The sequence below is a fragment of the Hydra viridissima genome, unplaced genomic scaffold, assembly GCF_058129835.1.
Source record: "Hydra viridissima isolate aposymbiotic clone 2 unplaced genomic scaffold, HvirCarnegie_v1 scaffold_2, whole genome shotgun sequence".
NCBI classification, from domain to species: domain Eukaryota; kingdom Metazoa; phylum Cnidaria; class Hydrozoa; order Anthoathecata; family Hydridae; genus Hydra; species Hydra viridissima.
The window spans coordinates 10,445,425-10,462,709 of NW_028324301.1; the positions used below are offsets into that span (position 1 = coordinate 10,445,425).

A 17,285-nucleotide genomic window follows, 5' to 3' on the forward strand; every position below is an offset into this window, starting at 1 on the left:
AACGACTGATTTAGTTATTAGATTTCTTTACCAATACTAATGAAAACAGTTTTAGTTTTTGAGAAGAGCAAACAGTTTTGGTTTTTGAGAAGAGCAAATGCATGTAAAAAAGCAATAATGAAAGCAATATTGAAAGCAATATTGAAAGCAACTTTAATATTCAAGCTTATATCTTTAAATAAATACTTAAATGTAAACGTGTACTAACCATTATAGTACAATAAATTATTTGTAATACCTGTGCTTTTATTTGAATTTTTAATTATTAGGTATTGGCTTTAATTATCTCATGGTGTGTACAGACTTTTGTTTGTTTTGTAGTGTTTTATGTATCAGCATACTCAGGAGAATCAGAAACTGCGGATGATTCGGAATCAGAACAATCAGGAGATTCAATAAGTACGGACACGTCATGTGAGCCGATAAGTCAGGTAAACTCTTATGTTATAGCTTGCTTTGAACACAGTTTTATTAATGTTTGAACTGTGCTTTAGGGTATGCTGAAGTCAGTATAGTTTATTAAAAAACAAAATTTATGCTTATGAAATGATGTGTACTAATTTAAAAACTATTTTAAGGCAGACTAGTTTTAGACACTTTTTAATAGGAAAATGATAACAAAGATTCAATTTTAAATATTAATGGAGTGCAATAAAATTACATATGTTCCTATGATACCGCTGATTATCAAATGGTTTTTTTGTATTTCTTCTTCATCTATCAAAAATTACTTCACATAATCAATTTTGATGGTAATGTATAAAAACATCTATATTTTATTTATTCCAGCGTAAAATATGGAAATATCTAACTTATAATATTACATTAAATATATAAATAATATTAAAATTTTTTTTTTCAAAGCGGGAGAAATTACTTTTTACACATATCTCACCCAAAAAAATGCTTCTTAGTTTATTAGAACTTTCTGAGTTTATTAGAACTAGAAAATACTTTATTCCCAGTGAGCTGCCTACAAATTGATCAAGTCAGACGGCAATATCGTTGAAACAACAACAAAAAAAATAAATACAATCTTCACCAAGTAACAAATCTAACAGAAACCATGCCTAGGATCTTATTCTACTAATTCTAGTTCAACAGAAAAAAGAAAATGCGTTTTTTAAAATTCAATTGATCTAGAATTAGTAAAAGTTTCAACCAATAACAACTACTGGGGAGAAACTACTTTCGTATAGAACAAAAACTTTTTGGGAAAAATTAAAAAATATTGTCAGGGGATGAACCAAAGATGAAAGACAAAGTGTATATAAAAGTCGATAAAGCCATCAAATAAATGATTTAGTAAATAATCATACCAAGAGTCATATTAGGTTGCTCATTACAAGTATGAGAGTTATTTTGATGTGGACAAGTAAATATGACCCAACTGATTTTTTTTAGATTACCTTGAGTTGCTCTTAAGGTTCTATTTGTTATTTTATTATTTTCCTTTAAACAATTTTTGACACAAATGTTAAAGGTCGATCTGAGGATGTTTGATCCGTTTCACATTGCTTCTCAATCGAGAATTCTTAAATTATCCTATTATAAAGGAAACTGTGGCTACTTTATTTCCCAAGAACCCAGTTAGGGCCTTGGTATGTACATTAAGAAAATATGATAATCTTGCTAATAACTTGTTATTCAGCAATAATGCATATGACCAAAACTTTGCGGTAAACCAGATTCCAAATTTAAGTGGTACTAATGTCATATATTCAAGTCAGACCACTCGTAAGCTAAGCATAGCAGCAACAACTCTCCAACAACTAATATTTGAAAAGAGCGAAGTGTAAGACCCAATATTTACTCTCTTTCAAAGAAAAAGTGTCACCATTTAAACTGACAACTGTTTTAATACCTTTTGTTAAAATTCACAAACTAAGTACTGCATGCATTGTTGAACAAGTGACCAATCCAATCCATTAATTTATAAATAAACTACACTTAATATCTAATTTATATTTGTTTAAAAACTTCATTAGAATGTAATTTCTGGGATATTTATTTAACAGCAGAAAAAATGAAAAACGTGTAATACACGACACGTGACTATAATTTTGGTTACATCTAAAAGTGAAACTTTGATTATTAAAACGTTCCCTGATAAAAACTAAGAAAATAGGAAATACAACATAGGTTTCATTTCTCCTCAAAATACGCGTCAAGTAATAAAAAGAAAAGAAAAGAGTTGACTGTGCACTATTCCATTAAAAACTCCGATTAAAAGTTTGGTTTTTCGATTTTGACTCTGTAACTTTGATTGCTTCAACTATATGTAAACTTTATATCCAAATATTTTGAAAATATGCGTTAAACTGCAAACTTTGAAAAGAAAAAATGTTTTACTTTTATATCGAAAAAAAAAAGAAACTTTACATAGCAATTTGAAACCTGCACAAAATTAACCTGAATCACTAAAGAAAAAACGTCTAAAAGTGAATTATTTCCGATTGGTAAACGACCAAAAATCAGTTTGTAAAGAAATATTTTTGTAACGTTTAGAAACTGATTTCATGGTTTTCTCCACTGCACTGAAATTTTCGACAATAACTATCAAAATCAGTGTAAGTTTAAAACTAAATAATTGCAAATTCAATTCGTTATTACAATGTATTTCTTAATAGAGCAATGCTAAACTTACTTTTAAAATCTTAATCGTATAATGAAACTTCTATTAACCAAAAGTGGATATAATTTTTGATATTTATTTTGATTCCCTGTACTTTTTTATAAGTTACTTCATGAAGTATATTTAATGAGCATTGTCTCAAACTGAGATTGAAAAAATTCTTTTTTTTCTTCCAAGTGTTGCTTGTGTCCTTTTAGAAAGTTTGTTAAAATTAAAATCTAAACCCAAATGGTAAATATTTGTATTTTATTATAATATTATTATAATATTACAATATTTTATTATAATATTATTTATTACAACTTTTGTAATTTCGAAATAAAATCACAAAAAGTACATAATTTAGATTTTAAATTAAATTAGAAATCTACGCCCTTGTTGATCTACTCATTTGGTATATATATACATTTTTTTGGGCCAACTCTATTTTTAACCGAGCAGATTTGATATTTATTTGATTTTTATTTGATAAGTGATTCATTCAGATATGCATTAGTTTAATGATACGGCTTTATTTGAATAAATATTCGTTTCTTATTCTTTCTACAATTTAATTTTTTTTTTATTACCTATAAGACCAAAAAGTCTCACATCATGTAGTCTTCAAGTCACAGTACTACGATTAGGATCAGCTAGGTTTCATCCTTTTAATTTGTCCTGCCTTTGAAAATTTCTCTCATGAGTTTTGCACATGTAAATATAACCATAGCAATATAATAAATACGTTCAAAAACATAACTAAAGTTATTTAACTATAATATTTTGTTTTCTATATCTCATATTAACATTTTATAACGATAATAAATCATTTATCTTTTTTTAAACAAATTAGGGAATGAAACGTTACTGGCCGGAACCTTAAACACTCCAAAGTCGATCTCGGTTAATATACGTAATTAAGCGACAAAAACAATTATTCTAATGATTTCCCCGAAATGTTAAGATTTTTAAATTCTGCCAAAAATATTTAAAAAAATAAAGAAAGAAAAAAAAAAAAAAAAAAAAAAAAAAAAAAAAATTGAGTTTCCATAATTGTTAAATGTATATAATAATGGTGATAGAGTATGGTGCTACAGATACGTCTTTTCGCTATGCTTAGTACAATGTTCATCAAGAAAATTACTGAAATAATAAGAAAAATTAAAGTTAATTTTATTAATTGCTGGAAGTTTAAGGTTAAAAGCAACAGACATGGTGACTGAAAGGAGAAAATTTGAAACACAGCTTCAATAGGTGAATTACGGAGGATAGATGTATCCAAATTTAGTTAAACAAGGTAAAAGGATAAATCTTATGAGTGGTTAAATATTTTTAATCTATGACAATCAAAAAAGTATATTTAGAATAATCTCTTAAAGAAAAAAATGCCTGAAATATTAGTCAATTAGTTCTTTTTAGATGGAAGATTAAAGGGGTTGCACCATCTTTATCCTATCAGTTGTATAGCATTTGTGCAGCTCCTAATAGATTAAGAGTGTTATCTGTGTAGTTTCCAGTCATTAAAGTCAGAAGGAAGCTACAGAGAACTATTGCATATGTTAGGCAAAAAATGCAGTAATTTAGCTTGATGAACTTGTCATTTAACCTTTATATGTCAAATCCCTTTGATAGTGTCTTAACAAAATATTGCATTCATTTGCCAGCAATTGAGTGCAATATTTTGTTAAGACACTATCAAAGGGATTTGAATCTTTAGACAAACATTCTGATCAAACATGTCTATGATGAATAGAAAAGGGTGGACAGAATTGAGACAGAGGAGAACTGGGACATCCCATGTAGCTGCTCATTTTTAAAGCCAACCAAAGTTTTGTAGACTATTTTCTGCATTCCTTTTCTTTTTTTAAATAGGTTTGATTGAAGCCAAATAGTTTTCTCCACCCTCCCCTACCAAAGAAAGACATCAAAATGCATATCTTTTAAACATATGTATAAGTCTAATAGTTTAAATGTTTGAATGTGTAAAATACTCTTTAAAAATAAAAAAAATTATATTTTATTTGATGCCGCAAGACAAATTCAATTTAGTAAGAAATTATTTTAAATTTTGTTTGTAAACTATTTAAAATTTGATAACTGCCATGCAGTCATTTTGAAAGTTCTTCTCAACAACAAAAAGTTTTTATGTAAATTTACATTTTATTTTTGTTAAAAGCAATTTTCATTACAATATAAATAAAAGGAATATAATTTCAGTTGATATTCATGGAGTTCAGAATTGATATTTTTATGCATTAGGATGGGGAAAATATTCTGTTTGGTGAAAATTGTTCCCTTAAATCTGCTTTTGGTAAATATGTTGGAGAAATGGATACAGATTCAAGTCAGTTTTTACATCCAGAGTATGTTATGGGTATTTCATTTTTAAAGTTTATGCTATGTTTTGTTCTTTTATTTTTAACTTAGTTTACTAAAGCTTATTGTCAAATAAGTTGCTAATATCAGGAATGGGTTAAAAAATTTTAAATAGTTTTTTTTCTCAGATTGTTTTTTATAATGTTAAATTTCTTAATGTCTTTTCTTTAAAATCAGAAGCATGCATAGCCATATATAAATAGAAAAGTTGAAGCTTTTTTCAGATATATTAAAAAAAAAAAAAAATATCAACAATTTTATTCTTTAGAACATTGATGTGCACATCTTTTTCAAAAGAGGGGGAATATAAGAAGTTTAAGTGCGCTTCCCAGAGCTTTACAATTTTGTCTCCTGGAGAAGGGAATGAGAGAATTAATGATGTAGAAATGACACTCAAGACAATTGACACAAACTATAAAAGTATGGAGATTTTGATAGAAGGAAATCATAATGCTAAGGTAAGGGTTAACTTTTTGATTTGCATCAGTATAAACTTCCTAATCTGTGTAAGAACATTAAATATTGGTGGAGTTGTTTTTGATAATAAAAATGTGTTTTTAGTATTTTTATAATAAACTCATGAAATCAAATTACAAAAATTTGTAAAGTCAAAAAATAATGTATAATCTGATAAAGTTATCTTATTATTTCTGTTAATATAATTGTCAAAGATTAAATTTGCAGATAAACTGCCTGATTTAAACCTCTTTAAATGAAAATCTAACAGCCATTTAAACTGCTTGATCAAGTTTAGGATCACATAGTAACTCTAGATAGTTACCTATTTTTCATTCAAATTTTAATGTGCAGCAGCTATTGTGTTGCATATAAGCAAAAAGTTTGTGTTGCATATATGCATTATATATATATATATATATATATATATATATATATATATATATATATATATATATATATATATATATATATATATGTTCTTTTTTTTAAAAAGTTTAATAATACAGGGAGCACTGTACCCTGTATTAAACTTTTTTAAAAGTAACCAAATCATGATTTTGAAAAATGGAATTTTCTCAAGAAATACTCGGGTTTGAATTAAACCAACTGCATTTTAAAACTGGATTAATTCTTTTTGTTTTACTCAATGAAATCACCTTGCACATCAAGACTGCTTCATTGTTACCATGGAGACTTGTACAGCTATTGATGATTGCTTCCTTTGACAAGGCCTTGAATTTTTTCTTGACCCTGGTGCCAATCTCCTCCTTGGTATTGCATAGGAACTTGTTGGTCTGTCTTTGTGTCTCACACAAATATCTTTGACATTGTGTCCTACACAAATATTTCTATAAGGTTTAAGTATGGCAAGTTTAGGGTTTTGACTCACTCAGCCATTTTAATGAATTCTTTGATGTATGGTATGAAGCATGGTGTAGCCCTGGTAAAGTATGCTCTATTTAGACCTTGAATTACTTGTCTGTATCCACCCTTTACCTTTCCTTGCTTGATTTTAAATTTTTGTGTGAAATAAATCAGAGTGATAGTTTAGTTTATAGATTGAAGGAAAAAAAGTTAAAAAAATATCAGGACAAATATGTAATAAATTTCCATCACCATGCAAATTTATATAGTAAGTTCAGTACAAAAAATGTTTACTAAGGAGGGCATGATGTTACCCTCTGAGGAGATGACTTTAAAGACCATGACAGTAGCTAGAACTTATGTTTGTAAACAATCATTGTTCTGGTTGTCATTTTTATGGTTCTAGCAGTTATGGTTCTGTCATTTCCATGGTTCTAACTTATGTTTGTAAACAATCATTGTTCTGGTTGTCATTTTTATGGTTCTAGCAGAAACTCTTTTCATAGAAGAAGAATTAGATAATCAGTTTAACTTTTAAAGCCACTTTTATTTAGCTTTTCTGGTTAGCAGCTAACTCTTTCTCATCTTGCATGATTTAAACTTTAAGCCTTCTGTCAAACAGGTCCTAATTATTGACTCAGACCTTCCCAAGTTATGAGCAAATGAACTTATTGACTTACCAGGGTCATTGTCAATTATTTCTTAGACTTTAGCTATGAATTCAGGAGTTCTGAGTCAATCAGGCTGTTGCTTGTGAGTTAATTTCTCAGCTATGCCTTCATAGTTACCTTATGACTCTTCAACGTTTTTTCTCATTCTCCAAACCCACCTTTTGTTCACTTTAAAGAACTATGCAATACTGGAATTGTCATGTCCAACATGAATTGCAATTAATACTTTTTTTGCCATGATTGTACTATTAAAAAGTTATTTTTCGAATCCAATTTAAAAATTATGTCATGCAGGCTACAAGCAGTGTGTTTGAAATAACTTTGAAGTAAAATTATTAAAAATACTGAAATATATATATATATATTTCAGTATTTTTAATTACTGTTTATGTGGTTTTTTTGGTGTTATTATTGTTTACAACACTTGCAGTTAACTAAAATTTATTAAATAAATGAAAAATAATTTTGTTTTCATCATTAAACTTTATTACATTAAAATGCAAATGTGTTACAAAGAATTGGATTTTACATACCAAGTACAAAGTTGACCTTTTTTAAATAGTTAAGGGCCTAGAAAACTGAAAACTGATGATTGATTGTACCCATGCTTTCATGCAATAAAGTACTCATCAATTCTGAACTAAATAATTATTTCCAAGAATATATTTTAATAAAAAAAGAAATCTTTTACATTTGTTGTACATAGTTCCTAAATTAAGCTTTTTCATCATGCCAAGCTTATGTTCTGTTAAACCATTTTTTTAAAAATAGCAGTGCTTTTTCCATTTAATATATTTTGATTACATTTTTAAACTTGAAGTCTTATATTTCAAGTTTTTCTTAAATTTTAAAACTACATTTAAAATAAGTGTAGAAAGTTTGACTAAAAATATTGTTGATTAAATATTAGAAGTAATTATCACAAATAATCAAAACTTAAAAGTTATTGAAAAAAAAAAGTTTTAAAGTAAAATAAAATTTTTTCAGGTCTTAAAAAATGCTAGTAGCAACGATATACAAGTTGATCTTTCTGTTGGTAATATTCAAGTAGCAGATTATTTAACGCAACATTTCGGTGTTAATTATGCTAATCTTAAAACAAGCAACACATTAAATGATCTTTTTCCATCTATGTTAAATGAAGTTAAATTGACAGCATTGCTTAACCCTAATCATTATGTTGAAGTTATATTTTGGTAAGTTGATATTCATAGTTTGTTTCAAGTATTGTTAATGGACATTAAACAATTTTATTTAGAATGATTTAAAATTTTATTTGAACTATTAGCAAGTGTCTTTTATTTGATTCATTAAGAAGGGTGTTTAATTAGGCTTAAAAAAAATTATTCCAAATCATTTTTATAGTATATCTTAAACTACTTCATAATCATAATTTATCGTTAGTCGTCTTCATGTTTTTCACTGGCTATACATATACAACATGTTTTTAATGAAAAATAATGTAATTCTATATAATTACTTGATTATTAAATTGCTAAAAAAAAGGGGGATTTGTTTTTTTGTTCACAATGTTTTACCTATCTTGTTAAAAAGGTTTTTAATAACATTTTTGTGGAGCAAGCAGTAGGTGAGTTATATGTACAACATGCTTTGATTACAAATGTAGTGTTGATAAACTGTTATATTATTGAAATTTCTTTATTGTGTTAGTTCATTTGCCAAGGACTAAAGTTAAACAGTTTGTGATCAAGTTAATTCAATATGTTTAACAGCAGGGATTTGAATATTTTGACTGTTTCACTTTAGTTCACTTTAATGCTGCAATAAGAACATTTTGTATTAGGTTGTTAATGTGATATTTAATTTTAAACCATCTTGTTTTAATCATCAAAAAATTTAACCTTTAATCATGAATATGAAAGCAGAGCAAAAGTTCATCAAGCAATCCAATGTTTGTATCCAGGACAGATTTTAGTATGGGATTTACTGCTTGAATTGCAGTCTGAAAGCAAGAGAAAGAATTTACTGTCTGAAAACAAATCAAAAGTAATTTCCTAAAAACAATTTTCAAAACAAGTCTATAAAAACTGGCTTTTACTAAACCATCTTGTCATTAAGTTAGATTTCATAAAAAACATCAACCAGGATTTGCTGCACAGAAGTGTATGTATTTGTGAAGCTTATTCTCTGTATGCCCATGCTTTCCAGAATTTCTTTAGAATTGTTTGAATTTATGAAATAATGACAAAAACTCTTCTGATATTAATACTAATAATCTCTATCCTGTTCTCACTTTCATGAGGTTAAGCTTGTTTTTGTTTTCTTTTTTCTTTTCTTTTTTTAATTTAACAAATCTTTTTTTTTTCTTGGTCAAGTTTCACTTTCTAGTAATTCATTAAAAAACAGATATAAATACATGCATTAAATTTTAACATTTTTTAATGTAAAGTTTTGAACATGCTGTTTTAAAATAAAATTATAGTTAGTAATAAATCCTGTTTTTATCTTTGATACTTTTTCTGATAAAAGTTTTCAACTGTTTTGCAGCTTTTATTCTTTTTATCTAGCTAATCACACTTGTGCTTGATTTTTAAGTAGGCACCATCGATTCGGTTTGTAAAATCTGCAAAAAGCCAATCCGATTTATTTTGCGGATTAAAACAGTCAGTTCGTAAAAATTTTTCGGATTAATAATCCGAAAATTAATTTATGAACCACTAGCAAATTTTTTTTTTTGCGGATTCACTTTGCTGTTCGGATTATCAATCCGAAAAATTTTTACGAACCACTAGCGGATTTTTTTTTTTGCAGATTCTCTTTGCTGTTCGGATTATTAATCCGAAAAATTTTTACAAATCAATTTAACTTTAATTCGCTTAGCAAATTATACGAATCGCATTATGTTCGCGTCACCATTAAATGGTGTGGTCCAAAAAAATTACGTTTTTTACTATAAATAGTGGATTTCTTTTTTATTTTCAATCAGTTCTATTTGGAAATCTTAACCTACAACAATTCGTTCAACAGATCAAGTCTACTATTCTTCACCTACATTTATTACGGTAAGCCATTATTATATTATTTGATTTAACAGTTAAGAATATTTCAAACTGAATTTTTGCGTTTTTTTTTTTTTTTTTTTTTTGTGGATCGAATTCCTTTGCGAATTATTTCGCTTTGCGGATTGCTTCAATTAGTGGATTGGTCCGATAAAATTTATATTGTTATATTTCTTCTACTTAAATATTAACAGAAATAAAAATAGAAATAGAGATAAAAACTAGTTTGAAAAATTGTTACGCTCATTTCAATAATTAAGGCAAATAATTAGTTCTTTTATTGAAAACTTTATGCATGCCTCTAAAATATCATTTATTGTTAAGACGAATATTAAGGAAAATTTTCAAATAACTTAATAAATAATTAGTTCTTTTTCGGAAACTGTTTGTATGCATCAAAAACGTTTTATTAAGGCAAATATTAAGGAAATATTGAGGCAAATATTTCAATAAAAAGTCCGTAAACCGAAAATGTGATTTGATCCGTGTTTTCGAATTTTTAATCCGAAAAGTAATCCTTATTAACAATCTGATCCGTTTTTGTGGATTTTAAATTCAATAAATAATCCGAAATATTCGTCCGATCCGATATGGCAAACTCAATCCGATTCGTTTCTTTTTTTTTTTATTTCACTTTTTTTTTCTTTTCAGATGCCTAAGCTGTCTAATATTTGGGAATTCTTCAACAATGTGGAGGAAAACAAGGCAAAATGCAAGGCCTGTGGCAAAATATACTTAATCAATAAAAGCACCACAAGTCCTTTAAGGAACCATTTGAAAAGAGTCCACTTGAATTTATATAAACAATTAGAAAGGAAAGACAAGCAAAAATTAACAATACCAGACATTTTTGATGAGCTTACCTCTGAAGACTCAGATTTTGAACAAACACAAGAAAGAGGAAAAAAGAGGAGATGTCAATAGACACAAAAAGATACACCAGCATTGCCACAGCCTGGACCAAGTGGAACTTGTGGCACTTCCAACACACAGACATGGCAAGGCAGAAAACAGGCTACCAAACCTGAATGGGAAGTTACTGACATCAATCAACTAAGAGCTGTTGTTGACATTACTAAATGGGTGATTGAGGACACTCAACCATTTTCTATTGTACAACCATTTTCTACTGATGCATTCACCCGGATGATGAGAACTGCAACCAACGGTCAATTCAGAGCCATTACAGCGAAGAATATTTCTACAAAATACATTCCTCTCCTTTTTAAATTCATCAAGGAACAACTAGAAAACATTTTCAATTCAGACAAGTCAAATCTTGATGGAGTGGCCTTTACATCCGACGTGTGGACCGCTGATCACACCAATTTGTCTTTCATGAGCCTTACACTCCACTATATAGATTCAAAGTTCCAATTAAAGCGCTTCTTGGTGGAAATGTCCTACTTCCCCGAACAACATACTGCCGACAATATTGCAAAGAAGCTCAATGAATCTATCAACAAACTGGAACTTGATTTTGGAGTCAAAACCTGGATAACAGTCGACAGTGCAGCTAATGTCCAAGCAGGTGTTAGGAAATCAATTGGGGTTCAAAGTGCAACTTGGTGTGTCGACCACTGTCTAAATCTAGTTGTCAGTGGTGCTGTCGATGATAAAAGATGTCCAAAATGGTCAATTTTCAACCAAAAAATAGCAAAATTAGTAGGTCACTTCAACCAGTCCTCTCAAAAAGCTATGACTTTAGTTAATGCTGCCAAAGCCTTAAATAACTCCAGAACGAAGTTAGTACAGAGATGCCCCACAAGATGGAACTCTGACCTCCATCAAATGGAGTCTGTGGTGGATTTTCTTCCGGCGATGCATTCTTTAAAGAATCCGAACCCTACTGTTTCTGGAGGTTGTAAGTTGACAGATCTTTTACCAACATCAGAGGAAGATTAGCAAGGGTCAATGATCAAGCCAAAAACCGAGGTGTCATCAGAGCTTGCTCACTATTTCAGTGAAGATCTAAACAAAAGATTCAAAGGGGAGTTGATGAATATTGAATTCTCTATAGCTTATTTTTTAGATCCTAACAGCAAGGGCATGTGCTTTGTGGATGAGGGGGAAAAATTTGAAGTAGTCAAAACTGCAGTAAAAAAAGCTATGGAAGAACTGTCAAAAAAAGAAATTTTGGCTAGCCAAAGCACTCCTTCCCCTTCAATGTTGGATGATGAAGATGATGACGACTTTGATTTCACTGAACAACTGAGGAAGAAAGTGTTTGGTGCAGGTTACATTAATCCTGGAGGTGAAACAAGCACCAAGAAAGCCATTTCTGCTGAAATTGAGGGGTATTTGAATTCAAAACCAGTTCCAGCAAATACAAATGTACTGGAATTCTGGAAACAAAACCAGTATATTTACCCAATTATGTCAAGGCTGGCCAAAAAAAACCTCTGTATACCTGCTGCATCATCAACATCTGAAAGAGTTTTCTCAACAGCAGGGAATATATACAGCTCTAGAAGAACCAATCTTTCAATCTCAAAGGTTGAGATGTTGGTTTATATGAAAGAAAACACTAAGCAACTCAGTAAAATTCAAGACATTGTGTGGCCAGGAAATGAATTTGGAAAATGATTAACTTTCAGTGTGATTTTGACTTTTTTTTATTTCTTAACAAGGAAATCATTTCGTTTCATTGTATATTTGAATATTATTAATAAATAAAAATGAATCTTATTTCAAAAGCTTTTTTTATTCTGAATCCGTATAAATCCGTAAAAATAATATCAGTTCTGATTCCAATTTGAAAAAAATTTTTCAAATTGCAATCCGATCCGAAAGTATCGAATCGGATTGCAATCCGAAAAAAAAATCCGAAAAAATTTTAACAAATTATTTTCTGATACATTATTTTCGGATCAAATCAATCCGTAAGTAATTTGAACCGTTTAGCATAGATAATTCGGTGCACAATCCGCAAACCGATAAACAGTAACGAATCGGCGGTCTCTATTTTTAAGTTCCTAATAAAACACTTTGAACATTGAAATATTTTTGTTTCAAAATTAAATATTGCATAATTAAGTCTTTTTATTATATAGTTACTTGATTTATAAATTGCTGATAAAAAAGGATGATGGTTTTTTTTTGTATAGTATCTTTCTTGTTGAAAGTTTTGGATAATTCTTTTTTGATAGGAGAAAATAGGTGAGTTAAGTAGACCAAATTTTGTTTTAATTTTGTTTGTTTTAGTATAAACATATTGTTTTACTATTGTTAGGGTTGATGACAACTCATTCTTTATCTACCAAAAGCTTGAAAACTCATTTGAAGCTTCAGTAGGATTTTTTAAAGTAATTACAACTGAAGAAGACAAAAACCGGCTACAGTTCATTGATGAAGAAATAAAATCTAAACTAAACAAAAATTTTCTACAGTACCAAAATGAATCTCCTAAATGTGAGTATGACTACTGAATTATAAATTCATAAATAACCATGTCAGATAATCATGTTTTAGTTTGGTTACTAATTAAATGAGTTTCTTTTCGAATATTGTTAATGTAAAAAGTAAACAATGGTTAATATTTCTTAAAAAATGAATGTCGCACATCAAAAAATTGATAATCTAACAAGGGTATTTTTTAAGCTACATTCCCTTTATGTACTATTTTCAAAACAATTTTTTTTTATATAAAAATGAACTTTTTATTAACTTAAGTAAATGTAAAAATAAAGGAATAATTTGAAATAAAATTAAACATTAAGGACATAAGTAGAAAAATTAAAAGTCTAAAAAATTGTTGCGCACTAAAGTAGCATGAAATTTCTAAAAACTAAGTAGTTGAAAGTCATGATCTGCAGTTTTTTTTCCATGAAAATGAAAGCAGTTACTATTTCCCTTCTTATAGAATTTTTTTTGCTTATTCATCACTTTTATAATATCTCACCAAATATCTAATTTAATAGGTACTTCCACAATCAGTTTCACTGATGATGCCATAGTATTAGGATTTTTTTAGGGTTAACTTCTGAAATAGCAACTTCAAGAGTCAAATGTTTTGCTTTATCAAATCTTGAAGGAAAACATAAACAGTGGCAGATGTAGCAGCAAGAGATATGTCAAGTTGAAAAGATGCTAAATTCACCTCTTTGCAAACCATTCATAGTTTTTTAACGATGCATTATTAGTCAATTTTTATGTTGTCATTTTAACTCTTTTGGTCAATTTGACCCCAATTTTGATCTAATCTCTTTGAGATCTGAAGCAGATAAAATCATATTGATCTTAACATCCATACTACTGAAGCATAGATTGCAGGTCTCAGTAGGACACAAATTTCTTTTACTGGTAGATAATATCTATTATGGTAATCTTCATCTTTAAATTATAACGATGTTAAAATTCTAATATCGTTAGAATTCAAAGATGTAATCTGCTTGGAACTATCAAACTCACTTATCACATCCTCACCTCGGATGAGAATTAAGTTCTTTAAGAAAACTAATGATAAGAGCGTGCCCAACTGGTCTCAGATGAGCCATGCCAGAAGTTGTCTAGCTGATCCTCATCTGCATAAGCTTTTCTTGTGTATTAGGTGAGCACTCCTCACCCTCCTAGAACTAAAAGTTTTGGGAGAGAGGATTTAATCTCTAAAGGATAGATTTAACTGTTTTTCTGGTTGCACATGTTAGTTAAAATACATAGTTGCTTGTTTTTCTCAGATTCGTTAAAAGTTTTATTTTCATTTTCTAGTTGTTTTTTAGAAATTTCACTTAGCTTTTAGTTACAAACACACACAAGTTAGGGTGTTAAATGTTTCTGTTATGTTTTTCTTTTATTTTAGGTTTCTCCTTTTGCACATCAGAAATTCCTATGATTATGAGCAGCAAACATCGCAATCTCACTAAGGACTTTATAACAGAAATGAATACTGTGGTAATGCCTAAAGGAGCAACTTTGAGGTGGCGTCAAAAAGCTCACAAAGCTATAAAATTAGTTTCTCCAGACCAAGGCAGTAATGGAATTGTTGATGCATTACCAAATGAAATAGGATATTCAGCTCTATTTTCTCAAAAAGAAGAGATTTCATTTGTGAAGGTTTATTCATTTGATAATATAACAGGTAGCCTCATAAAAGTTGCTTCTTTTCAAGTTTTATTTTCTAAAAAACTATTTTTTTTGGTAGTTTTAGATTTGTTTACATTTTTCTGTTTCATTTATTGTGCTTAATGCTCATTTAATAGCACTTTAGGTTTTAATACATATTTTTTGAGTACTTAATCTTCTAACAGTTTTTTTTTCTGTTTTAGGTCCATTTTCAGATATAATCAACAATTTCTTAAGTTCAAGTAAAAAGTTTAGGGAAGAACCTTACAAATCTGTTTTAAAAAAAAGAGTAGTATTTAAAGAGCTTGTTTTTAATGGAAACAGTGTTTCACTTAATTGTGAAGTTGATGAAGATTGGGATATTGTTAACAACTTGGTTAGTTTAAGAGGAATGAATTTAACAGTTGAACTGAAAGAAAATAACTGGGAGGTTTCAGGGAATGGAGAGGCCATAGTTTTGGGAAGAATGGTGTGTAGCTTTCTGAAGTTTTAAAGACAAAAAAGCTTCTATGAGTTTTTTGTATCTTTTTTCTACAATATTTGTAGAAAACCATTTGCATGAAAATTGTTTTTAAAAAATTATGGTAAATTGCTAAAAATATATTTAAAAACAGACAAGTAAAAAAAAATATATTTGATAGCAGCAGCAATTTTCACAAAGATTAGCATTCAATATAGTTGATGATGAAATAAAAGTTTTTTTTAATTTGGCAGTTTAAACTTTTTAGGTTGTTGCTAAAATAGAAAAAAGAGACGAGAGTTTCAATCTAGTTGGTGATTTCAGTGTAAACAACATAAGTGAATTGACATCAGTTGCTGGAAATGTTTTATTTTTACCTGAAGATGAAAACCACAAGAACTTTGAACATTTAAGAGTACTGCCTTTATCATCTTTACTATTGGCTACAACATTGACTTCAGATGTTTTAAAGTGAGTTAGTAATATTTTTTATTTGCATACAATCTTTTTTTCTGACCTTCAATACTGACATCCACATGCTTGTGCTGTGCATGTGACATTAAGTTAATAGATCGAAGTCAACACCAATGTTCAAGTATTTCTGTTGCTGTTGTTTTATACTCTTCAATGACAGAATATCTAAAAGATTGCTATCTAAGGCTATCTAATTAAAGAAAGTAGTCCATTCTAAAGAATACTTTGAGCCCTCCTGTAAAAGTCCCTGATTTGTTGAGGCTGTTGTATCGTTTTATTTCTTTAGCTTGCTACTGGTAAAGCAATCATTACAGTATATGTCATTGCTAATATTTCTTTTTGTTGATTTATCATGCAACCAGCTCTAAACTTCCATACAAAACTCTTCCGTTTGCAGTTATATTGATGTCTAAACCAGTCAAAAAAGTGCACTATCTAAAGTTGAGATATAGAAGATATATATGTGGTTGCAAAAATATAAAATAAATATATAAAATATTTAGATAAAAATTAAAACTTTGAAAATTTACCAAATTTGTCACCCATGTAAATAAAAACTAAATGATTCTAAATTAGAAGGAGGTTTTTCAGACTATGGAAGTCTGCATTCATACTTAAATTTTTAAGACTCGCTATTATATATCAGCTGAACCTTGTCCTGTTAAATTATTAATTATTTTCTGTTATAATTTTATTGTAATTATTTTTAAATCAAGGTTTAAAGGTGTTTCCTTATCATATGCAAGTGCTGAAAATAATGGATCTCCATCAAACACCTTGCTAGAAATTATTGTGTCTAATAATGGTGTTAACAACCAATATGAAGCAAGAATGGTTGTTGGAATTTGCCAAAATAATGTCCTGTTTGAAAAGTTTTTTGAAGAAGTTTTGAATATTACACTGGAGGGTGTTCCTTGGTTGGCATTTGATAATTTTTGTGAGTTTTTAATTTTGACTGTTTGTTCAAGATAATTTTCTACAGTCCCTTTTTGTAATCAGTATCAAAATAAAAATTAAGAAATCTTTTAGATAGAAAAAGAGTTAGCAATGTTTTTTCCTCTACTGTTTTACCTATATCGTTTTTTTAACAGCACTTTTTAGCAAAGCCATTAATTTAAAACTATTTGCATTTCAGGTTTCCTTATTTCAAAAGAAAAGGATGATAGTTTGAAACAATACTTTGACACACCAACATTGAAAAAATTAGCAGAACCAGGTTTTTATTAAGTCTTTTTTTTTCTTTTTTTCTATTTTATTTAACAAAAAAACTAATGAAAAAATACTTT

The 17,285-nt window shown here is 28.8% G+C and overlaps 1 protein-coding gene across 2 annotated transcripts in view; it reads left to right on the top strand.

Annotated features, from left to right (window-relative positions):
- LOC149891860 (uncharacterized) overlaps positions 1 to 17,285 on the top strand; it is a 39,293-nt gene that overhangs the window by 522 nt on the left and 21,486 nt on the right. Inside the window, exons 2-11 of one of the 2 annotated variants that reach the window (XM_090078429.1) lie at positions 322 to 431; positions 4,874 to 4,977; positions 5,259 to 5,448; positions 7,972 to 8,180; positions 13,237 to 13,415; positions 14,803 to 15,081; positions 15,269 to 15,534; positions 15,794 to 15,996; positions 16,716 to 16,936; positions 17,135 to 17,215. In XM_090078429.1, the coding sequence (XP_089934555.1) occupies positions 322 to 431; positions 4,874 to 4,977; positions 5,259 to 5,448; positions 7,972 to 8,180; positions 13,237 to 13,415; positions 14,803 to 15,081; positions 15,269 to 15,534; positions 15,794 to 15,996; positions 16,716 to 16,936; positions 17,135 to 17,215 (1,842 nt within the window). Of the gene's footprint in view, positions 1 to 321; positions 432 to 3,499; positions 3,912 to 4,873; positions 4,978 to 5,258; positions 5,449 to 7,971; positions 8,181 to 13,236; positions 13,416 to 14,802; positions 15,082 to 15,268; positions 15,535 to 15,793; positions 15,997 to 16,715; positions 16,937 to 17,134; positions 17,216 to 17,285 lie in introns of those variants that run through there. The other variant, XM_090078430.1, reaches the window with a different exon arrangement.